The 26,420-nt window shown below is 36.5% G+C and overlaps 1 protein-coding gene across 1 annotated transcript in view; it reads left to right on the top strand.

Annotated features, from left to right (window-relative positions):
- Positions 1-26,420, top strand: part of CDH19 (cadherin 19) — a gene marked incomplete at both ends in the record, with an annotated part of 41,734 nt that overhangs the window by 10,715 nt on the left and 4,599 nt on the right. Inside the window, 8 exons of the mRNA XM_082304188.1 lie at positions 894-1,013; positions 1,657-1,821; positions 2,527-2,711; positions 3,944-4,197; positions 7,267-7,403; positions 15,536-15,657; positions 23,874-23,991; positions 26,089-26,340. Coding sequence (XP_082160314.1) covers positions 894-1,013; positions 1,657-1,821; positions 2,527-2,711; positions 3,944-4,197; positions 7,267-7,403; positions 15,536-15,657; positions 23,874-23,991; positions 26,089-26,340 — 1,353 coding nt within the window. The remainder of the gene's footprint in view (positions 1-893; positions 1,014-1,656; positions 1,822-2,526; positions 2,712-3,943; positions 4,198-7,266; positions 7,404-15,535; positions 15,658-23,873; positions 23,992-26,088; positions 26,341-26,420) is intronic.

Raw genomic sequence — 26,420 nt, 5'->3', positions numbered from 1 at the left:
TGCACTCCACCGTTTCTTCTTTTCTCCTCCAGCATAACCATACAGCTATATTGGTAAGCAGGTGCAACCATGTGAATGTATGCCAGAAAGTTTTACAAAGTAGCTTAATTTCCCACTGTTCCTCATGAGAAGCAGTATTTGTAGGAAGAACCTAGGTGAGGAAAAAAGACAAAAATAATGATTACCTTTCAAAATGATGTTACTCTGAATGTTTTCTTTTAAAGTACAATCATCACTGATGGTGCCATGAGATTGCTGTCAGTCTTCTCTCTAGGATATAACCAGCTTCCAGCCAGAAACGAAATCAACTCTGCAGATTGATTCTGCTGTGTTTTTTGCACTGGGGATTCTGCCGTGTCTCTTGCACCGGGACAGGCTCATTAAAGACTCAAGGATAAAAAATGTTATCAGAGCTTTGTTATAGTTCTTGGCTGTCTTGCTTGCTAACAATTAATTTCTTTATCACCAGTGGGCCTACTGGTGATAAAGTGGCTCTCTTTTCTTATTCCCATGGGAAACTTCCATAAAATACTTTGAAGAATATACAAGGGGAGGAGAAACAATTTGCTGTACTCCATTCACATATCAGAAATTAGGGAAAAAGGCATAAAATAAGTGGTATTTTAAGCAACATAAATGTAGTGCTGAAAAGTCATACACTGTTTATTTTTATTTTAATTGAAAATTTGAATGCAACAAGAACAGTTTCTGAGGAAATATTTTCCCTTTTTAATGACGAATTTTAGAAGATGCCATTTGCTCTTGTAAATTTTCAGGACTGTTTGCTAACATAACTGGTATGTTAAAAGGTTTTTAAAGAGTTTATGTTTTGTAATTATGAGGTAATTTATACAAGAAGAAAATAAACAATTTATTTTATTTTTTTCCTTGAGGTACTTCAGTTACACAGGTAACCGCTACAGATGGTGATGATCCTTCTTATGGGAATAATGCCCGTCTGCTTTACAGTCTCATTCAGGGACAGCCTTATTTTTCTGTGGAGCCAAAGACAGGTACTACAAATGATCTTATAACTTGAAAACATTCATAAACTAACATAAAATGGATGCAAGCAGAAATGTCTTACTTCATTTTAACACAAAGATCAACTGACACGGCCCTACACTTGTATATCTTTGCACAGTTCCTAGATCTAAAAAAACCCCAATTCTTTCTTTCCCATAAGAAGCTGACATTCTTTCTCTCTAGAGAATCAACAATTTATTTAGCAACTTATCTTGCTAAAGAAAAGAGTTGGATTCTGAGTACCCCATCCAACAAATTGACGTAGGAACACTTCTCAGTTAACAGCTCTACAACTCATTATGTGACATTCCTATCTCGATGTTGGAGAAACCTCAGATATGTGATATCCCTCCAAAATCCTCATTTCTGGGGAAGAAAGGTTATATATGGTAGAGGAGATATATGGTATGTTCTGCTCCCCAGAACTCTTAGTATGCAGAATGGATCTGTCATGTAGCCTAGATGTTGCCATAAGTACTAATTCCCAGTATCAGGACAGTTGTGCTGTGCACAGTCTAGAATGTAAATTCAGAACTGTGTCCAACGATGCATTTTATACCTGCATTATATGGTCAAATGTTGGGGAAAATGGACTATTATATGTTATTATATTATACTTTTCATTTTTAGGGGTCATCAGAATGGCTTCGCAAATGGATAGAGAAACAAAAGATCAGTATTTGGTCATCATCCAAGCCAAAGATATGGTTGGGCAAGCAGGGGCATTTTCAGCAACAGCCACTGTTACTATCAACCTCTCCGACATCAATGACAATCCACCTAAATTTCAGCAGCGTGAGTATAGGCTAATTACAGTAGTTGAAGTCTTGAGGAAATTTAGATCTACTGTAGCTCTATTGAGTTCACTGTAGGCCTTTTCAGAACAGGTTTGTGCTTTAACTACAGCATACAGATTTAAATAAAAATAAAATTTAAAAAATCCCCCACAAAAGCTCAAAAACTTATCATTACAAAAAGCTTCAGGCCTGCTGTTTTTATCACTAGGCTTTGGAGACAAATGACTTACTAAACTGCTTTCCATATAGTTTGTCCTACCTAAAATCTGGGCAACGGGATATTTAGTACCATTTTCACTCACTTTCTTTCTTTTTCTCCTCCTGTCATTCTTTGCTGACAGATACTACAAACTTTTTGGCAGATGATGTGACCTTCTTTGTCCTGGGAGTTTCTAGCTGCTAGCTGGGCTGTCAGGAAGAACTAGTGAAATGCAGTTGGGAAGTGCTGCCCTCCACTGTTTTTTCATCCTGTTAGTTCTCCTTAGCTCTTTTATTTACTGCTAAAGTGGGGCTGAGAGGAGGACTCATGAGTGGAAGGGTTGTCATCCCCTGCCCCCAAGATCTATCCATTACTGGATTACATCCATTGCTCTAATAAAAGCCGGGGTCTTTCCTCAACTTTCTGAGAGCCTCAGGCCATCATAGCTACAACACCTATTAACCATGGCAGATCACTAAGCTGTTCCAGTATTTGTTTCTTTAGGACTGTACTACATGAACGTCTCTGAAGAGGCTCCTGTGGGCACTACTGTAGGCAAAGTCTTCGCAGAAGACAGCGACATAGGGGAGAATGCAGCCATGAACTATTTCATCGAAGGAGATAGCTCAGATGTTTTTGACATCATTACTAACAATGAGACTCAAGAAGGAATTATCTTATTAAAAAAGGTGAGATCTCAGAAATCTCTAAAAAATCTCTACATACTGGAAATAATCCCCTCAAGCAATCTGGATATTTATAAAAACCCTATTGCTTTGGATTCTACTATTTTTTCTTTCTTCGGTCTTTATGATTTGATTGAGATATTAAGGGGATAAAAAAGAAACATGCTTTTCTTTCGGTTTACTTTTTTTGACTCATTCCTGTTACTTCTGAATACAATACTGGCAGTCAAAGTATCTTAATATTATTCCTAGATGTACAACACTCTGTATCCCATTATGAGAAAATGTTCTCTCTCTTCTGTGCATCATCTGTAAAATCTTTATCAATAATTTGTACACAATATTTCCTCACTTCCAACACCTCCTGTTAAACTTAACTGAAGCCAGAATGTATTACAGTATTAGATAGATAGTGGAGGTTTTGTTATGACATAGCTTTAAAAAGGCACTAAATACACTCAAAAAGATACCAGTTTATGAATTAATATATTTAAGAATCTTTGATAATGTACGATTTATTTTGGAATCACATAGGAAGATTTCTGGGTGATCTGGGTCATGATCTGAAATGATGATAGAGTTTGATAGTTTATTGAAATCCAGGAACCTGAAAAACTGAATGCTATAAATTTGGTTGGGTTTTTTGTTGTTTGTTTGTTTTGTTGTTTTTTTTTTTTTCTATTTGGATTTATTGCAATTCAGGAAGGTATTTATTTAGTATTTCTTTTTTATATTACAGAAGATAACGACTACCTAAAATAGTAATATAACTACATGTTTATTAAACACTCATTTTTGCCTTCTGGAATTTATTTCCTTTAGAGACTAAATTTTAACATACTCAGCTTAACTCCTACAGATTAACTGATTCGCATTGTTTATGTAAGAGTAAAGAATAGTGTTCACTAAGGTTACTCCTATGTTGGAAACACAAGTACTAATAAAAGTTGTTTTTCTTAGGCCTGACATTCTATGGGAAGACTTCTTTTACAGTGTTGTTTAGCTATAACATTAAAGCCAGCCTACATGTGAAACCAAACAATAGCATAGGACAGTCTAATTTTATAGTGTTTTTAACATAAAAAAAAAAAAAAATCTTAGAATTAGCTACTTTTGAAACATCCCCAAAAGAAGGGTAGTACAATTTCGTCTTTAATCTCACACTGCTTATTGAACTGTATTTAACTCAAATTTGGAAAAAGAAATATTCTACATCTCACTTTCTTTCTTAACAGAGAGTGGATTATGAGAGAAAGAGGAGATACAGTATTCGAGCAAAAGTTGTAAACAGGTACATTGATGACCGTTTTCTGAAAGAAGGACCATTTGAAGACAAAACCATTGTCAAAATCAATGTGGAAGATGCTGATGAACCTCCGGTTTTCACGTTGGAGAACTATGTGATGGAGATTGCTGAAGAGGCTGTGAGTGGCTCATTGGTGGGCGTTGTAGCTGCTAGAGATCCAGATGATGATGACTGCCCAGTCAGGTACCTAACTTAAAATGTGAACAGGCCTCAAATATAAACATAGTTGGGATTTCCAAAGGCTATTTCTGCTTCTTACCTTGGCTCATGATTACAGTTAATCATGCTTTCTTTGTGATAGCCTAGGTTATTCTAGGTGACATGGTTTAACCCTGGTAGGCAGATAAAGACCACGCAGCCTCTTGTTCACTCCCCCAGCCAGTGAGATGTGGAAGGGTGAAAGTGCAAAAACTCATGGGTTGAGATAAAGAAAGTTTAATAATAAAAAAAGATTAAAAAAAGAAAACAACAAAGGGAAAAAAAAAACAAACAAACAAACAAAACACAACAAAACCCCAAGAAAAACAAGTGATGCAAAAAAACTGCAAACAATTGCTCACCACCAGCCATCCAATACCCAGCCAGTCCCCAAGCAATGGCAGCCCTGGCCAACCTCCACTCCCTCCTAGTTTTATTGTGGAGCATGATATCAAAAGGTGTGGAGCATCTCTTTGGTCAGTTGGGGTCAGCTGTCCCAGTTGTGTCCCCTCTCAATTTCTTGCGCACCCCCAACCTACTTGCTGGTGGGGTGGTGTGAGAAAGAGAAAGGGACATGACGCTCTGTAAGCACTGCTCAGCGATAACTAAAACATCACTGTGTTATCAACACTGTTTTGGTCACCAGTCCAAAACATAGCCCCATAGTAGCTACTATGAAATTAACTCTATCACAGCCAGAACCTGTACACTATGTTAAATCCTGCCCCCTAGCCCAAAATCTAAATAAAGGAGCTTTGTTTGTGCATCTTTGCAATCACTTTGAGATGGGGTAATATTTTAAACAGTAGCCCAGAAGAGGCTGTGCATAACAGCAGAGCTAGGGTACTGCAGCCAAACCTGAAAGTGTCTGGAGGTGTTTCAGTCTGTTCCCAATAACTTCTGGAAATATGGAGAGATGGACCCATTGCTGGGAGGGAGACACAGAAGAGCTCCACTGACATCTGTTCAGCTCAACATAACCAAAAATTTACCAATTCCCTACATCTACCACAATTGCCCCATAGACATTTTATGTAAAAAGAGTCCCCCAGGCTTTTAATTTTGCAAAATAATTTTGCCGTTTCTTAAGGGAGAAAACAGGTAATTAATCTTTAATAGAGGTTTTATAACTAAAATATCTTCTTGAGTTACTTGATGGCACTGTGTACTGTGCAATTTAGACAAGCTAGGATACAGGGACAAATGGATGAGACACAAAATGACTTATGGTGTGTATACTAACTTAACAGATTCCTAATAGCAGAAATATATGTATATATATAGATACCTATAGTTACGACTTCAGAGGTTTAGTCAATGCAAGGCCATTTGCTATGATTTTGCATTCATTTACTGTTATTTAGTAAGCTAGTCATAGGTTAAATTAAATAAGAATAAATAAAAATACACATGTACTTTTTTTTCAAAAAAAGGGCTTGTTTCATGGTTTATTTAGATGACTGCAGCATCTCCTGAGAAACATTTAAACACAGTGCATATCTATGACTTCTTAGTTCGAAATATTTTGATGGAACTTGCTACAAAGTGAGTATGTCTGCATAGTCCCAAGACAGTGGTGCATATATTGCATCACTGAGTTTCTTTAAAATAGAGCATGTCACTTGTAATGTAAAGGTATGTTTATTGGGCTAAGTGCCATACATAGGAATCAAATTTTGAAACCATTGCTATCATAAATGACAGCAGTTGCTTATAATATAGAAAACCAGCTGTGTTGCATTGTGGACCCCATTTTTCAAATAAACAAAGTAAACAAAGACATGCAACAAAACCTCACTACATCAATAGTAAAAAATAAGTAAAAAATATTCAACATAGATCTTCTGAAAATTATCTATGAAGAATCAGATTTCCAAAAAAAACCCAAACAAAACAAAACACCAATGTCAGAAAACCCTAAACAATCTTTGGATGCATGAGGAATACTCACATTAAAAAAAAAGAAAAAAATAAAAAAAATTGAATAGTAAATCCCTAAAATAGAGGTCTACATATGTTACATCTTTGACTCAAGTGATAAGAACTTTCACTGATTGCTGTGCTGGTTCCTTGATTTATCCTTTTACTGATTTTCAAAACAGACAAAATGTAACTATAAATAACAAGTTATAGAGTCATCCAACCGCTGGCACATAATCTGAGCTGGAGTCCTAAGTGCCAACAGGAGACAGAAAGACTGTCAAGCTCGATTAAAGGTACAAAAAAAGAGGGAATAATTGCATGTGGGAATTCCAAACTGGAATGGTAAGAACATTTCAACTCTTCAAACAGGTTTTATTTCCATGAAATAGACTCTACTAGGAACTGTGACATATGGTCTTTTTTATATGTCGTGAAAAATATTTGTAAATATCCTTTCCATTTGAACCAATATCTTTGGTGTCTTTTTCAGTCCGTCTCTGGCCTGTGACCAGTGGTTAGACTTTAACAATTTGAATGGTATGTATGTATGTACATGTGCACGTGCATGTCTGCATACGGACATAGCATCCAGAATCTTTTAAGTGAAGACTCAGGAACACTGGACTCATTTGCAATCATCTCCTGCATTAGGATTTTTTACCCTACCTAGGTGACACCTCACTACAGATAGTTGTCTGTCTTTATAATGCCCATTCCCTTGGCATCAGTGGATGTCTGCAATGATAAAATAGATTCGCTGTTATACCTCCACTTAGCTGTTAGTGTTATTCATTTCACAAGTGGCACTTTTGCTGTTTCTTTTCAATGAAGTCATTCACCTGCTGTGAGCCTGACTTAGAAGTAAGAATGAATAATGCATTTCAGATTCAGTTCACATTAATATAGATCTGAGACATATTTAGTTTTATAAAAAGAAGAGCTTTGATCTTGGCAGCAGTGAATTTTAAATGTTTATAAGTGTACATTTTTCATGATTTCTGAGTTGTCGCAGCACGCATTTATATGTATACATGCCCAGCTCTGTTTTCTCAGCTGACAATAGCTTTCTATGTCCTTGCTTCTGGTGGAACATTTCAGTATTAGGGAATCTTTTTACTTTTTTTGGTGCAGGTACTCTATTGTCCATGGCATGCATTTAAAGACATTGTTCAGCATCAATGAACACAATGGAACAATCATTACAACTAAACCTCTGGACCGAGAGATAGCTTCTTGGCACAACATAACTGTTACAGCCACAGAAACAAGTGAGTAAGAAATTTAAGGAACACTGTGTTTTATATACTACAAACTGTAATTATCTTCTGAATATGCCTTCTTTTAAGCAGAGAATACATGCTTCTTTCTCATTATATTACTGTTGCTTGCTACATTAAGGAGCATTATTAAAATGATTAGTTAAATAGAAGCGGAATATATTTGAGCTCCAAGGTCCTGTGCTCTTTCATAAAAGATGACCTTATAAAAAAAGAAAGGAAATTATAGTAGGATCGAGACTGTAATGCTTTCAAGTTACACTGAAGCATATGAATTGCTCCTGCAGTGCAAGATCTTATGTTAAATTAGACCCTGGTTAATTTCACACCAGATTTTTGACTAGTGTGAAATTAGCCAGGGTCTAATTTAACACCAGTCAGAAACTTGTGGCTCATTAATTGTGAAGGTAAGGCCTAAATCAGCTTGACTTCTCTTCAGTGACAATTAAATCTGTGAAGCATCCTTTATATAGATTTCACCTGTCAGTTTGGTTTGAAAGTCAAATGAAATTGCCTCTGTTTGTGCTTTTGTTGATCTGGTTGCCCTAACTCTGGGACAACACTCTAGAAAATTAACAGCTACCAATTTATAAGGCAGTTTAACAAGATTATTGGGATATTATTTAAAAACTAATCATGTCTATCCTAAAGGAAAAAAAAAAAACATATGAAACTAGAGTCCAATAAATAAACCAGACAGGTTTTGCCAAATACTTTTAGCATATTTTTTTTTTAATCCTGAATCTCAGTTAAATGATATTTATTTCTAAGAGTAAACACATACTCACAAATCACACTGTTCCCAAAAGGGAGCATTCCCTGTATATATGTAGAATATTACTGCTAGAAGTTTAACATAGGATAGTCAGTAGCCATTTTCATTGAACTCTTTATTTTGTGTTTGGGAATTGATAATATTTTCTTCCTTTTCAGCTTCTCTGTAAGTTTTTAAGCATGAATATATTTTCCTTCTTATGTTGTTGGGCAGCTGGCAGGTGTTGGTAAAATTGATCTCTGGCATATTTTTGTCATGTCTTGAATAGTGCTATGGAAACACAGCAGGATAACTTTGGTCTGGACTTTTCTGTTTAGTTAAACAATACAATAGGAAAGAACAAAGTGTTACAAATGAATGTGTCTCCTGCAGCAAAAGAGAGTGAGTCTTTCACAATAATGAAAGTTATTGTAGAGAAACCAAGCTCTCATTATCTTCATATTCTTATTCTTTTTTTCTTTAATGATGATAAGGTCACTGTCTATAACACTATATTCAAAAGTATTGAAGTTAGGTCACCTTGGTCTGGGCATACCTGAAATGATTTATATTATGAACTAGTAGCATTTTATTCCTTGAAATATAGTCATAACATACACTGTGTGTATGAGACATTTAGTGGATGACATTGTGGCTCCACTGAAGCCAAATCAAAATGCTGTTAGAGTTCATCCACACAAGATACTCATTGCAGCTGAGACAAATACTGAAACTGCATTGCAACAGCAACCTCCCTAGGGGCCTGTTGAGGTTCTGGCATTCATAAAGGACACAAGATTTTTGCCTCCATTGCAATGACAGGGATCAGAGATCAGTGAGAGGACCTTCCCTCTGTTATTGCAGATTTGTGGTGGGGACCATCATATCCTCATGCCATTGAGACAGCATGTTTTAAAGGTATCCAGAAGTAGATCTAATTTATTGAACCTTAAATGCAAGCATTGGGAACCTGCAATCTGTTGAGTCTTATTCCACTTTATGCCTAAGATGGTTCTAGCTCAAAAGTAGTAAAGTTTCCTTTGATCGGTTTTTACTTGGTTGTAATCAGCTTTCACCTAGTACAAGGCTGAAGCATAAACAGCAGCATCCTAACCATGCATGACAGCAAGAAATCCTTAAGTCATCAGCTTTACTTAACACTGATTTACTGAGTCAGATGAAGACTGACTGACAATTAATTAGTTTAGAAGAGGAATATCTGCTTCAGCTTTCTTTCTACTATACTATAGAAGACTACCAAAAATTCCCAATGATAGCAACTGGGTTGAGCTTACTTTGATCCTCATTTCTCTATATGCCCATTGGAAAAGTGCACTACCAGTCATAAGAAAATTTACCCATAAGAGACAACAGTCATTTTCCCACTGGGTCTTGCAGATGTCCTTTCATAGTGGGTTCCAGACCTACTACATGACTACAGAACTTACTTACAGCTCTTTGAAGGTTTAAGTCATGGATCATATCATTAATTCAATATTTAATTGTCACCCCACTTCGGTCATATATACTTTTGTTGACAGACTTGTAACTTTTTAGATTGGTCCTTTTTTAAAAAAAATTTGTGTCCATTTCCTTTAGAAAGTAGAGAAATTTGCTTCAGTCTAAATTAAAATTATAACTATTATTATTATTATTTACTGTTATTGTTATTATTACTACAAATTTCCTTTTACTGGCTGATGACAATGCCAAGCTTTCTTCAGTCCCCTGCAAGTATTGAGTTCTAATTTGGCTCTAGAGGTGGTCACTGCTTTTCTTTTCACATAGCTCCAAAATAATCAAGTTACTAATTTGGGTCTCTAGTAATTAAAACATCAGCTTCATTCTTCACACTGATCCAGCCTATTGGTCTTGACATCCTCTTCTCTTAGACCTTGTTTTTCAAATTCTGATCTCTCTCATGGAGATGATGACAAAGAAATTTTCTGCTCATTGAAAGATCTTTAGCCTAATGTAGGATATGAGTACAATAGCTGTATTCAAATTCTGACAACTATTTTGCTGTGTAAGGGATAAAAGACAAAATAAATGTTGCCTGCCATCTTCCCCAATTGCAACCAAAGGAGTCACTCTGATTCACACAAAATCTTAATTAAATATTTACCAGACACTGATTCCAAGAGTGGCTTTGTAATGTGTTTCTCCCTCCCAAAACAAAACACCTGTGATTTCAGAAAAATTAAAAACTTCCATGCTGTTATCTTCCAACAGCAATGTGAGAAATGCTCTTCCTTGTCATTTAACTATATGCTGAGGAAAAATAAAAAAACAAAACAACCACAACACTACAACCCAAATATATTAAGGAAGTAAAAACAAGACTATTACCAAAAATAAATTAGAAAAAAAAAGGATTAATAAGTGAAAGAACACAGATGTGAATGGCAGCTCTAGGCTGAAAGGTGCTGTCTAAATGTTTGTGCAAGCAAAGGTAGACTTTAAAGCCAATGTAGTATCCATGAATCTTAGGAACAAGCAAGTTACAAATAGGCCAAGGTAGCTGGGTCCTTCCCATGCTACTTTGTATATGACTGAAGCCACCAAAGTTATTCCCTGCCTCCTAATAAGTATTACAAAGTTTTCCTTTCAATGCCAATCCAGCCAAATCTCTGCCCTACACATCCAATTCTGACTTAAGTAAAAGAGGTTTAGTAAGTCCTACACTCTCAGTATTATTTCTAGAAGAGATGTGTGCTACTTCTTATGTTTATTTAAAAAATAAGCTGAGCACTGTTTCATTGCCTATTGTATTATTATGGATTTTGGGATTCAACAAGTGAAATGTCATCCTACAAAGAAGTATTTTTGAGATGACTCTGACAGATCATAAGCTTTGGTAAATTAGCACAGCTCTAATGATTTCACAGGAGGAATAGCAATGTGAAACTGCTGAGTATCTAGCCCTTTATCTCTGTGGTAGTTGTTTTTGCTGCCATTTCCTTTGGCAAAAGACTCAAAGCTATCAGCACAGATTCCATAAGATCCAAGAAAACAAATGTTTGCTCCAAGCAACTAGTGAATTATACATTAAAAAGCAATGTAAGAACCAACAAAACCCATACAGTTTGAAGTGAGGCAGAAAGGAGAATGTTTTGTTTTTCTCTTAAAGGTCCATTTGACTAATTTAAGACAATGCCTTAAGGACTTCCGAACAGGTCAGAAGCAGTGACATTAACACCCATCATGAGGTATATTTTAACTATAATGAATATTCTTGTGAGTGACGTACTTCTGGTTTAGACAGAGCAGATTGAGGTATTGATAGATATTTAGGTTGATAGATATTTAGTATTCCTGGAATATTTTAAGATTATTTTATTCACTGGAAAAATGTCTTCATTATGGTCCTTACCCAATAACATGTCTAAGTTAATGTGAACATTACCGTTGCAGTGAAACTCCTTGCCTGCTAGAGTAATAAATTACATTGTGGGGAAGGCAGACATTTCTCAGAGCTACACCATGTAAATGAGGATTCAATGTGCTGATAGGCGAAGGACTTCCGAGAGGTATTCAGTATAGAATCATAGAATCATAGAATCATTTAGGTTGGAAAAGACCTTTAAGATCATCAAGTCCAACCATAAACCTAAAAATGCCAAATCCACCACTAAACCATGTCCCTAAATGCTACATCTACATGACACTTAAATACCTCCAGGGATGAAGACTCAACCACTTCCCTGGGCGGCCTGTTCCAGTGCTTGATAACCCTTTCAGTGAAGACATTTTTCTTAATACCCAATTTAAAACTGCCCTGGCACAACTTGAGGCCATTTCCTCTTGTCCCATCGCTTGTTACTTGGGAAAAGAGACTGACCCCCACCTTGCTACAACCTCCTTTCAGGTAGTTTTAGAGTACGATAAGGTCTTCCCTGAGCCTCCTTTTCTCCAGGCTAAACAACCCCACCTCCCTCAGCCGTTCCTCATAAGAATTTTGTCCTAGACCCTTCACCAGCTTCATTGTTCTTTGGAAATGTGCCAGCACCTCAATGTCTTTCTTGTAGTGAGGGGCCCAAAATTGAACATAGTATTCGAGGTGCAGTCTCACCAGTGCCAAGTACAGGGGACCAATTTTTTCCCTGGTCCTGCTGGCCACACTATTTCGGATACAAGCCAGGATGCTGTTGGCCTTCTTGGCCACCTGGGCACACTGACAGCTCATGTTCAGCCAGCTGTCGACCAACACCCCCAGGTTCTTTTCCACCGGGCAGCTTTCCAGCCACTCTTCCCCCAGCCTGTAGCATTGCATGGGGTTGTTGTGACCGAAGTGCAGGACCCAGCACTTAACCTTGTTGAACCTCAAACAATTGGCCTCAGCCCATCAATCCAGCCTGTCCAGATCCCTCTGTAGAGCCTTTCTACCCTACAGCCCATCAACACTCCGACCCAACTTTGTGTTGTCTGCAAACTTACTGAGGGTACACTTGATACCCTCATCCAGACTGTTGATAAAGATATTAAACAGGATTGGCCCCAATACTGAGCCCTAGGGAACACCACTTGTGACTGGCTGACAGCTGGATTTAACTCCATTCACCGCAACTTCTTAGGCCCAGCCATTCAGGCATTTTTTTACCTAGTTAAGAGTACGCCTGTCCAATCCATGAGCAGACAGTTTCTCCAGGAGAATGCTGTACCCGCAGATCTTCCTTCCCTTGGTTTCAGGTGACATATTTATGAACATTTTTATTACATAAACAAATAGTTTTTTCAGCCTAGTCTACACACAACTTTTGTACCATGAAACTAGTATAGTTAGGCCTGGCTTTTCCTTGTCTGAGGTAGTTATAGCAATATAATCTTGTGTAAATGCAATAAATGCAGGAAAAAAAATGCCTTTTATTAACAGGGTTTATTTTCCTTTTCATATGGGAATAAGCCATACTGACATAGCTTTTATATCTGAAGCCACAGTAACCAAATGGCTTTAGATATATACAGTAATAAAGTATACTTGTATAACAGAAGCAGTACACTTCTGTGAGTACAAAATGACTAAGAATTAAACCTGTTGTGCAAATAATACTTGGAACAAAACTACAAGCTCAGTCTATGAAGTCTGTCAGCAGTAGACATGCCTGGGCAAAATCAGACTTCTTTGCAAATATGTGTTAGGAGACCAGTGGATAGAACAGCTCTGTTGTTACAAATTCAAAGTCTCAACTTTCTGCCTTGCTTAGGGTTGGGTATGAGTGTCCATTTGAATTACTCCATGTCCAGCAGTGGCAGAAATATTTTTAAAGCTTGTGAATTTTGGTGAAAATTTCTCCCAAAGCTTCAAAATTTCAAAATATTAAAGAAGAGGAAGAGTAACAGAATTTCATAAAGGATTGTGACCAGTTTTTGTGGTATCCATGATGTTAAATGATGCAAGAAAGCGCAGCTACCTCCTCCAGCCGCTCTGGCCCACGTCCCTCCTGCCCAGCTGCTGGAGCCCAGCCCAAGGCCTCTGCCAGGCTCAGGGATGAGGCTGATGCTTTCCTGTTTGCAGGCTCAACCCAAAGCAAAGCTGAGCATGTGTCCCAGAGACACATGCACACAGACACAGAGGACGCTGACACAGCCAGTCATGCAAACAAGGCACTGCCTTCTGCAGCACCTACATACATGACTCACATAAACAACAAGGACAGACAGACAAGTCCCTTCCCCCTCTTTGGTTGGAGAGGCAGAAAGTCACTGGTGCAGGCGCACACACACACACACACACACACACGACACTCTCCAGGTTCACAAGCACACACACACTCACGGATCCTTTCAGTATCTGTACGGAGTCTCTGTCTGCCTGGCACCTCTGCCTGGATCTCAGGTCCTCTTATCAACTTCATGGGTCCCCAGTTTACCAGTTACTCCATGCTCGATGCTCACTGGCAAACCCACAGCATTCACACACTCGTGCCTGATGCACCCCACATTCACAAGTCCCTCCTGAGTGTACCAGCATGGACCCCCATCTGAGTGCCGGGTCTGGACCCAAGGACTCCCTTCTCACTGTTGAGTCCAGCTTAAAGTTTTCTAGTGAAAACACACACATACTCCATGCACACCCAGGCTGGGGGAGATACTCTCATCCCCTGTGCCCCCCATTCAATTCAGTAGCTGGCACCACGGGCCAGGGGCACCCACAGCCCTGTCTGACTCCAGCAGCTGGCAGCAATTTTCACTCACACATACGCAGGTCTCACCAATAGCTGGTACTTAATCCCTGCAGCACACATACACATTCAATGATAGAGAGTGAGATTATGCAGAGATAGCTAAGAAAAGATTTAATAAGAAGATCTAAGATGATAAGGCTGACTGGTGATCAGGCACAGGGATCAGCCAGACAAGCATACTGACTCTCCCTGTTTTACATGCGACTGGCCCCTTTTATACCCCTTTCTGCCCCCTCTTTGTTCCTCCCTGCCATGGGTCTGTACAGCTCTATTGATTCCCGTGCCCCTCTGGGTCTGGATTCCCCCTGGTTTACAGTCTTATCAGTTGCAAGGTCCAGGTTGATCTGACTGGAATTGTGGCCCTGTGGTTTCTGAATAGCCCATCAATTATTGTGAGGTTTGTTTCCTGTCACTGTCTCCATGTTTGCTTTGTCAGGTCTGTGTCTTGGTATATTTTGTTTCTGTTTTCCCCTATTTCTCCCTCGGTTTCCCAATTGACAGGGTCCCCAATCTGATAACCGCACAGGAATGAACCTTCTCACACAGTCACCTGCCCCCATCAGTTAGTGTGTCTGACCAGGTTTGGTTCTCATCACCCTCTCCCTTATCATTTGTCCCTCACATTTGTGTCCCTGTATGTTCTTGTTTATGGCTTCCTTCTTTTCTTATTAACTCTCATTGCATTGAATAAGGTCCTTGACCAGACACCCTTAGAGGAGCAGACACTCTCCTTCCACATACCCTTACACATAACTAATACAGTAAGTTGTTCTGTGTGAACAAAACCTCATTTAATTTCTCCAGATCAATTTTATTTTTTACATTTAAATCAGTTTCTGACTTGGCAGATGAGTGAACAAATCCAAAAGTTTACATGAAATATCCTTATATATTTCAAGATATAGTATTATAATTTAACATGATGGATTGGTGAAAAAACAAACAAAAAAAACCCCAACATCTTTTGTAAACAGAACCCCAGCAAAGAAAGAAAATAGCTTTTTTAAAAAAATGTATTGGATATATTTGAACTCATTAAAACGATTTAGCATAAAATGTGTCTTGTAGATCTCAGTGACCATTTTCTTCTTTGCAGAATATAAGTAAAATTTTCTATTGCCTACATTAGTGTAAAATATGTAGTAGATTATAACTTTTGATTTCTGTCTTTTTTTAACCATTAGGAAATCCTGAAAAAATTTCAGAAGCAAATGTGTATATCCAAGTTCTCGATGTTAATGATCATGCACCAGAATTCCCTAAATATTATGAAACATTTGTTTGTGAAAATGCAGTTTCTGGCCAGGTAAGTGTTAATTTGGTCTGAAATGTTACTATTCCTTTAATATTGATTATTTCAGTACTGTGAGTACAGGCTGTATTTTCTCTATTTGCAAAATTAGTTCTGTTGATATATGTATAGTTTGAAATATAGATTTCAGAAGACTGATGTGTATTTTTCCCCCTTTAAAACAAAATCGATACATCTCCTTATTTTTCTACCAAAACAGGTAATAGAGAAATACAGAAAAACTTCTGAAAAAAACGAACAGCATAAAACATAGATTTTATTCATGTTCATGTTGCAGAAGTTAAAACTAGGCCTGGCACTTGCAGCAACAACATAATGTAGTCCAGAAGAACCAGACTTAGACTAGATTCAAACTAGACTCATTGTGTTCTTTGGTTAGAAATCATTTATTGTGAACTGAATTCAAACCCTGTCTAGTTCAGTGGAAATCTGAAGATCTTTAAGTCACAGCCTTTGCAACACTTTCCCTAGCTGGCAGCTTATGGAATTGTCATATTAAGCATCCTTCCCTGGAGGTTTTTTCATTTTCTACTTGCTCCCCAGGCAAAAGGGGTCACATCAGTCATCTTCCCTAACCCCACAGGTACGTTGCTGACTCTTCATTTTCCTCCATCCACTTTCCTCTACAGCTTTACATTCTTTTTTAAGTGATCCAGTTCTACAGCCCAAGCCCCAAACTGTGCAATAAGAGTGCCACCAGACTCCACACAGGAGTCCAAAAGAAAACTGCAAAAAGAAAAACAGAATATTCAAAGTTAAAAAAAAAAAAATTACAAAATGACCAACAAAAAAGCAACAACAAAAAGCTATAGATAGAAAAATCTATATGTTTTTTCATCACTTTAAAGCATTCTTTGGACATACAAAAGAGACCTTTGAGATATCTGTGATGGTTCCATTCAAATGTTTTGTTATGTTTTGATTTCTGAATCATAGAGCCTTTCTTTTTATACTAGCTTGGCTTACTTTGACCTTGATTAGCCTGCACTTAAATGAAGCTTTCTTTGTAGCAAAAGTAATTTCTTTATAGTTTTTTTGCATTCGTTTGTATATTTTTCTATCAGCAGTTGGTTTAGTTTGTTCTGCATTTGGTAATTTTCCACTCTGCAAAGGCTGCCTCTGGTTCAGAGGTACTTGGAGCAAGCCGTTTCTTTTGGTCTTCAGTAACTCATTGACAGATCAAAGTACAGGCATTAAAGCAAATGCCATTTCATGTTCCTTGTCTTCAAGACACCATGAATTAAATATGGAAGCTTATAAAATGGATCTTTGTAATCCATGTTTTGGACTTGCCTACAATATAAAAACCCAGATGATTTATTTCCCAGGTTTTTTTTATTATTCCATAGTTGCTTACTGATAAATAACCTCTGTATGCTAGCCCATTAATGGCTACTTTTTGATAGTAAATTAAGTATATATATATATATAAAGTATTTTGAGAATCACTGGTGAAAATGACACTGTAAAAAATAGTAGTAGTAACAATAATAATAAACTCTTTGAGGCTAGGATATAGAATTATTCCTGTTTAACTTTGTAATACCTGAATGAGGAATGAGCAGGATATTTTTCCCATTTTACAGACAGGCAACCTGTTACTCTAGATTTTCTTTTTTTTTTTGTTTTTTTTTGTTTTTTTCATTGCTATAGGTTTTTGAGAGTCACAGGCATCTTCAATTTGGCCTTTGGAGACCATGACAGTAATGTTAAATACTCTTCTCATTAACAAATGATCTTAGGAAGAACAACAGGAAATTGCTACTACAGTGCATAATTATCACAGTCAAAGTTTATGACATTTTGTTCAATGTTTATGATTTAAAACAATTGATAGCTGATGTATCTCCTTCAGTGCTATTATTCTTTTTTTTTCACTTTTTACTCACAGAAAAAAAGGTTCTTTATTTTCATCATCAAGAAACCAAAAGATTTAAAAAATGATTTTAAAGATGTCCTTGTTGTCCACTGAATAACACAATTTACATTTCAGAAGAATCAGTTTAAGCAGTTGAAGGGCTTAATCAGGACACTGCATACCTTTTTATCTTAGCCATATTTCTGCAATCAATTCCAAACAGCTCAGGAATCTGCTTACATGTTATGAGTTGAGATCAAAGCTTGTATAGATATACTATTGCATTTCAATTTCTAAAGTAGCTATCTTTATCCATCTAGCTGGAAAAGATATGCTGAGAGATTTTCTCAGAGATGTTCTGCACCTCTGGAATTCACTTGCTTCCCTGATCTTAGATGAGTTGTGCCTACTTTCATGGGATAATCCAAAATATATTTACATTCCCCAGCTTATAGTGTTTGGGGGAAAGGAAGGAAAAGCACTGCAGAGGGAAAGATACTGTCAAAAAATAATTTTTCTTATTTGGATTACTTTTTCTTGGTGTCTGCCTGGTTTACAATAAAAGCAACGTAGAGTCATGTGGCAATTAACTTGTTTTTACATAGCCTTAGATTATACTAGGCTATGATAAAGAATGTGAAACAGAACACAAATAAAACTAATTGTTGTCCTAATTATCCAAACTCAGAGGCAGTAAACGGTAACTTCAATCTAGAGAAGAATGCTTTTTCTGAAGTTTTGGATTTTCTGAAAGATTATAAAAAATTCTTTGTCTGCTTTTATTCAATGAGTGTTGATGGTCATGTCCCTGTATGGTTTTGTGAGTTATAGAAAAGTTTAGCTTAACCTCTGAAAGATATTCAAATAAAAGGATTACATTTCAGTCTGTGGGGGTATAATTTGAAATTTGACAATAAAAATGGAAGTAAAGAAGATATAGATAGATTTTTTTTGGCATGGTTCTAAATCCATCCATCATGTTTATTAGGCATTTTGAATGGATTTTTCACTACCCATTTTATATTCTAGTTCTGTACTGTCCTATCATCCAAGTCAGCTGTATACTAACCACAACTAAAGTTTTCTTTTGCACATTGAAAAAAGGCTTTCACTGCACCACCAGTATTAAATACATTATTTTCAAAATAAATGTAACATGAAAGTTGCTGTGTCAAATAGACTTCTATCCTACTACAGCTATAGCTATATCAGAACAAATAGAACAATACTAATAAGACATCCAAAATGAGGATTCCCTTTTGATTGGATCTTTTGACTTTATAAATGTATGTAGACATGGTAAATAATGACCACAATGTGGTATTAATTCTTTATAGTTACTCTTTATGTGTGTGTATAGTAACTACAAACTGTTGAATTCTAGAGGCAGTATTCTATAAAAATAATCAGGACACAAAATGAATCAAATCTGTCCCAAAGGTAAGACTAGAGACATCCCAGCAAGAATGGATTTGACCCAGAAAGCTTAATTCCCAAGGCATTAATAAATTAACGCAGCCTGAAAATGAAGCTTGAAAGTTTGAAGTATGCTATAACAAATGTCTTACATCATATGTAAGCAAGCTGACCATCCAGAATGCATCTATTTTTATGCATGGTAATTTCAGTCCTTTTTGTGGATATTGGTCTTTCTTCATACATGCAGGAAACAGATTTCAGCTGAAGACAAGCTGCACTGGACAGACGTACATTCTGAATTAATGCTGTCTTCTCTAATGCATATTTATTCTGGCAATTCATAGTTCCTGTAATTTGGGGATCATATATGAAGTGACTTTGATGTTGCAGCTTACTTAGTAACTTTTACTAGATCCAAAGTAGTGACAATGTATGCAGAGCACTTTGAGTCAGAGATAAGAAAAAACCCAAATTTATTTACTCAGAACTTAGTATATAATAAAATAATCAGTGAAAGTGAAGAGTACTTATTTGATATTATTTCTCTACATAATGAAATGTTGACAGAAGAAAAGAAGGGAAATCTTTAGCCAAATTCTAGGGGTATACGGCTAATGTTAACAATGAGCAATTTGCTAAAACAGATCCTTTCTAACAAATCGTGATGTAAAATGATTTTTCATAGCAGAGAAGTAAAAGTGACGGGTTAGTAAGCAAATGTTTATTATTTCACCTTGCTATGTTCTCTTTATCATTTACAAAAAAAACACCTGAGCAGTAGTGATAAGAAAATAACAAGTTAAAAAGAAAAAAAGCAATGAGGGCATCCCTTAGAGCATAAAAATAGTGAAGCTGTGAAAGCACCATATATTCTAGCAGGCCCTTACTCTAAGCTACACCTGCAGATGCCCTGACTGTAATTTGTGACATTTTGAAACAGTGGGCACAGTGGCCCATGGAAAATTCCTTTTTCTATTTTTTATGGGCCATGATTCAACAACATTATCTCATAGCAGAATAGAACAGGTAGGATGAGTTTATCAGCATACACAAACAAACATAAAAATGCACCTAAGTGTCATGGCATGAGCTTTATAATCGTTATTCCTTTGCTGAGATGTACACCATTTTATTTATAGATGAGCAGAAACATTCTACAGTAACCCCAGAGAAATTAGATCAATGTGCCAATTTGCTTTTCAGAAAAGAAATAAAAGTAGTCAAAAGGAGAACCTTGGTCTTGAGGTAGAAGTTCTACCTGGAAAATGCAGGTGTTGACTATAGTAATGAACATTTTAATCTTTTACTTGCACTAAACTCTGATGGTCATCAAACATCATTAAGCAATGAGAAAAATCCTACTACTTATTAGATCTCTGTCAATTTGAACAAAACCAGTTCCGTACTCCCAAAACAGGCAGGTGATCAGATCTCTTACATCCTATAAAACACAACAGAACTCCTATTGAAGGATGTTGGGTGGAAAACAAAACAAAGAAACTAAAGCAGAAAGAGAAAGGTGGCATATCTGTTCCTACTTCCTTCCATCTGTCTAATGGGAATGGTAAGACTATAGTTGGGTATGGGAGTATGCACAAAGGACTCCAAATTATACATTCAGAGTACTCTAGCATCAAAATTAATGGTACTGATGGTTGTTCAGATGGACAGTCTATGCCTTAAGCTGAACTTAGTAGAGAGAAAGAGCTTAGAAACAGAAAGAACTGTAACAGAGCAGCTTTCTTCTTTCTTCTGGACATCTCCATAATTCCAACTCAGTGAGACTACTTGGGATTACAGAAATAAATTTTCAATGAATTTTCATCAAGACTACCAGGCAGTCAACTACTCCATACTCCATAACTTGTTATTTGCAAGACAAACAACAGACAGCTAGACATTCAGTCCAGAATGGTTTACAGAAATTCCCTTCTATACTCAATAATTAATCAATGAGAGATCAGAGCTGTTACTGATATCTTAGACTCCCCCACTGATGATATTTATTAGTTGAAAGTGCCCACTAATCAGATGGATGGGGAAGTTGAGTATAGCAGGGCACATCTTTTTGTGACCTTTCATCAAAGGAGCCCCTGCTGTTCCCAGCAGTGATCTCAGTCTGTTTGGAAAGCAACAGTAAATAAGGCCCACCCACCATGAACTTAAATCAGTTTTTCAACAAAAAACAAGTGAATTAATCTCAGTTTTAAAGAAATGTGTATTTTCAAATGCACTGCTGGATTATTAAAGCTTCTAGACTAATGAGACTTGAAATAAGAAATTTTACAGCAATTAAATTTCAGCCTAGTCAATACAACAACTGTTATAACCTTGCAGAAGCAATGCATCATTCACTCTTTTCTTTGTTTACACATTAAAATGTAGGGTTTTTTTAAACCTTGAATCACACAAACAATAAGTGCAGGTTTTCAGTCTGTGATGCCATTTTCCCTGGTAAAATGTTAGAATCTCCTACATTAGATGTACGAAAGCTTAGGAAGCCAGAAAAAAAAGCGAGTTTCCTTCTCTCTGGGTGATTTTTCCTTTAGAGTCAGCAAAATCAGAGCTGCCTATTGCTCTCTGAATATTTTATAGACTCATCTGGGTTTTGCTGAATCTTAGTGGAAGTGATACAGTAAGAAATAAACAATAAAGGTTTGTCCTATCCTTATGTTCCAAGTATTCCCCTGCTTCTAGTGTGAATGCTTAAAGGCATGTGAATATGTCTAGAATAACCATAGGAGTCTTAGGTTTGTGTAGAAGAGCGCAGTACAGATCAAAACAAGGGAAGGTGGGGGTTTTTTTTCAGCTAGACACATACTCCTCAGAATTATATTCATAGGATCAGATACAGATAAAAATTATACAGGCAAATACATTCTGTATGTAAAGTAATGGAAGTTAATAATGAAATAACAAAACAGTATCTAATTCACAATTGCAATAATTTTATGATTTTCAAATGATAGACTCCTGCAAATATACTTTCCAAAGACATGGCTAATACCTGGTTAAATAACTATTAATCAGAATGAAAACTAGAAGTATAAAAACCACATCTATAATTAATGCCTTTTTTTTGTTGTTGTTAGGTAGGCAGGTAATTCTTCTCTGCCAAGTGACCAAACTAAAAAATAAAAACATAAAAATATTAGATGTGGATAAGATGTCTTTGTAGATTACTATGTTACTCTGCATATTCAGTCCAGCTTTATAGACCCTGAATTGTATGGAGGGACATACATCCATACAAAGCTTTTTCTCAGCTGTGACCATGGAGATTTTACTAGCAAATCATCAGCAAAGGCCAGCAGAGGTGGTTTTTTTTTTTTTCATTTTCTCAGGTACATGGCAGAATATTATAATGAAAATGTGCCATTGTTCGTGTTTTAGACTGGATATATAGTTTTGTTCTCTATTGCTGTTCATACTGAGCATATTCTGAGATCTATATTCCTTTATAAAAATGAAGTCTATGATTTATTATCAGGTAATATTAGGGATCAGTTATTGCTCTTCACTGATTTCCTGACCTGCATGCCTATACCTGTATTTGCATCACCTTAGCTATTTCGTTTGCTCTGAGGAAAGGGTAAAAAATTCCTCAGGAAGCTTCATCTTTTGTACATTGTCACCAGGTATATCACTGAACAATCACTCCTCTCATTAGTGGCAATAAAAAAATCTCAAGGGTCCTCATTTTTCCATAGAGTGAAAATATATATTTGAAATAAATTTCACATATAAAAAGGGCAGAGTGCTAAGAATACAAAGCTTCTGGGGTATGAGCCACATTTTGCACTCTGCTGTGATGATTTCATCAAATTTAGCTTGCTTGAAAAGAAAAAGAATGTGTGCTGAAGTCTTAGATCTTTGACTGAAAAATAGTTTAATCGTGAAAAAGTTTTCAAAGGCACAGATGGAAGGCTGTAGTCACTTCCATTGACTTACTGCTTTGCTTTTAAAGCACCGCTTGTAGGATTCAGATGAGTTCTAGTTTGGGAAAAGTTGAGGCTTCAAGTTGCTTGGGTACAAATATCTACAAGGCATGAGATGACTGATAAAATAGAGACCAAGTTCAAATTGGACACTATTCTGAAAGTTGGTGGGCTTGCATCAATTTGCTTTCCTCCTGGTCAGCGAGGATACTCACTTACTAATATATGCTGATGCCCAGGTCATTAAATATTTACTGATAGAAGTAAGAAATATAAGCTCTTTTTAAGCAGAAATATTGGTAATTATGTTAACTGTAGTGTAGTTGTTTATTTACAAAGATGAAAGATATTCTTTTGAATGATAACTGTTATTTTTTGTTTTATCTTGCAATGACTATCTGGTTTGACATATTATAAATGAAGGCTATTCTACTTTCCTGAGAAAAAGCAGCCAAGAAGTTCCATAATCAATCTGCTATAATATCCAGAATCAACAATTCAGCACATGAACTTGTCACCATATCTCACTTACTGGAGATATAATATATCAGTTGAATGATGTCAATGTGTTTGTGGGTTGGAAGGAAATGGGTTCTGTATAGAGGGATTTGTTCAAATGTAGAATGATATACTTTTCACCTTGAAAAAAGAGGACAAACACTATATATGATTACTTTTTTCATTTATGGAAACTTCATTTACCCCTTGTCTTTTGATCCAGAAAATCTTCTACATTTTCTCATGATTTTAATGCCTGCCTCTCTCAAATAGATGAAAAAGCAAAGCAAAGTATTTGCAGAATATGAGTCTCAATGACACTGTTTGTTTGAGTATGGGAGGTGTATATTTGTGACTGCATAACATGCACTCAATCCATATTCGCAGATCACATCTCTGTCATCAACAGTTTAACATACTTGATATGTCCTTTAAATGTTTTAAAGGACAAGTAAATACTTTTATTCTTAAACAATTCTGTTTATTTATATTTCCAGCTAATTCAAAGCATCAGTGCAGTGGATCAAGATGACTCAGCAGAAGGTCACCATTTTTACTTCTCATTGGCTCAGGAGGCCACAAACAACTCACATTTTACTGTCAAAGATAATCAAGGTGGTGTCATTCATGTAGCTCTTTAAGACCTTCCTAATAAAAGATGCATGCTTCTAGTGGTCTTCACATCACCAGTTTTATGAAAACTTCCACTTAAATAGAAATTGTTGTTATAAGAAGATATGAACATGTCATGAGGTGCATTTCAAAACAATAATTCAGTAATACTAAGCAGTTTATTTTCCTTTTTCAGCCAAGTAACATAAACAGCAAAAGACAGTTTTATTTCAAGGAAAGAAAAAATGCTGAGATAAAAAATATACTGGTATTCCTTAAAATTTATTTTCTTAATGTAGGATATGGTAGGAAATACCAACTTTCTTGTTAAAATTGTCTATTTAGCTAAGAAAAAAGATTGCCAGAAAGAGAAGATTGCTGTTAATGCGAGTCCATTTTTTCATCACTTCAGCAAGACCAAAACTATAAACACTGATAAATATGAACATAATCTTATTTCCTAATATATTTTAAACTGCATATGCTGATTAATGATGACATCATAAAATGTCTTATATATGTATTTTAATGTTATTCAGAACTGATATTGATTGAGACTCTTACAAAGAGTGATATAGAGGGATATCAAGCAAAACTAGTCTGAGGTAAAAACATAAGTGCAATATTGGATGGAGTTGCAGGAAGGATGACCGCTTAGAGTCTGCTGAGACTACAAAGAGGAACTGCTTCAGAATCAGCTAAAGTACACATTGCTCTTATTGACTTTGTTAATTATTTGAATGTTCTGGCTAGGTGAATAAATCAATGAAAATAAGTTTTGGGAAGTTCAGACTATGTTAAATGGCAAACTATTTCTCTCAATATCTCCAAAGTTAAAGTTAACATATTAATATGTGTTTCAATTCCCAGCTTCATTAACCTGTCACTCAGTGCCAGGAAGAGATAACTTGTTACCCTAAAGTCAAACTGTGTACAAGCCACGAGCCTTTCCCACCTTTGCTAATTCTGCACAAAGTCCAAGCAGAGCCATGCACAAGGCAATACATCCAGTTCCTTTTGGTGGCTATTGATGGGGAAAAAAAACCAGCACACCTTTTATAACATGGTAGGGGCAGCCCTCAGTCTCTCCCTTTCTGCTGCATTTCAAGGAAATGGCTGAGTGAATTGGGATAATCCTAGGCAAAAGCAAAAGTGAGTCTACAGATCTGGAGCATTTTATCTCAGAGTTATCTTCTGAATTATGACAGAAACCTAGAAGAACTTAAATGTGAGGGAGTTAGCTTCAGTCGACTGTTTGGATAGATGTATCATACAGATAATGGTGGAAACACTTCTTTTTTTCTACGTACATGTATGCACACATACAGTAATTCATCTTGCCATGATAAAAAATTCTGACACGTAACCATTTATAGAGGTTCTTTCCATTATACACAGATTTAGACAGGCCTAATTTATTTTGCAGCAAGCTAGGTTTCAGATTTGAATTAGCTGATACGCAGCAGGAGCTGAACTTAAGCTGCTTACGGGGTTTTGTATGGAACTGATTTCTAAACACTAATAGTTAAATACAAAGCAAGGGGAGACCCTCTAGCAACTTTCTCCTAATTTAGGTAGTAGGAGCTCATCTAGATCCAGTTTTTGAGTCAGGGAATGAAATAAAAGACTATTTTAGTGGATTTTTTCTTGCTTTCTCTTCTTTCCCTTGCCACCTTCTTTCTCTGTGTGCTGCCAGACACACTTTTGAAGCCTTTTGATTGGTAAACTCTCTATATTTCATCTGTGAACTGCTGGATTGGTAGCAGTTGGTTACATGGAACCATTTTAAGAACCAATTAGTCAGAGCAGGTGTCAGGTACTGGACATGGTGGGCTTTTTTTTAGCTCTGAACATTAAAAACAGAGCTCCTAGGTCAAATTTTGTTATTGCCCCTGAAATACATATGTCAAAAATAAATGCAATTATTCATGATTGACACAAAAAACCCACAACATGTCAGTGCCTGGATTTACTGTTTTAACTTTAATATGTAGCTTTGCACAGTACCATTGTTTTTAAATAGGTCAGATTCCACTAGAGTTTTATTGTTGTTATTGAAAAGTGATAAATGCATATCACGCATAATAATTTATCTTCTAGATAACACAGCTGGAATTTTCACAGCAAAAAGTGGCTTCAGGAGGAAAGAGCAGTTTTTTTTCTACTTGCCAATCTTAATTCTGGATAATGGAACCCCACCACTGACAAGCACGAATACTCTCACTATCACTGTCTGTGACTGTGACACCAAAGTTAACACCTTCTACTGTCGATACGGAGCTTTCATGTATGCCATGGGTCTCAGCACAGAAGCTTTAGTTGGTGTTTTGGCTTGCATACTAATACTCCTAGGTAAGTATGAGTACGAGAAATGACTTTGTTACCTTTTACAGTAGGCTTGATTAAGTGACAAAGATGTTCCCTTGACTGGA

This window comes from Platalea leucorodia, assembly GCF_965183815.1.
Source record: "Platalea leucorodia genome assembly, chromosome: 1".
Classification (NCBI taxonomy): domain Eukaryota; kingdom Metazoa; phylum Chordata; class Aves; order Pelecaniformes; family Threskiornithidae; genus Platalea; species Platalea leucorodia.
The sequence above is the reverse complement of the archived record's forward strand: the minus strand, read 5'-3'. Positions and strand labels throughout refer to the sequence as shown.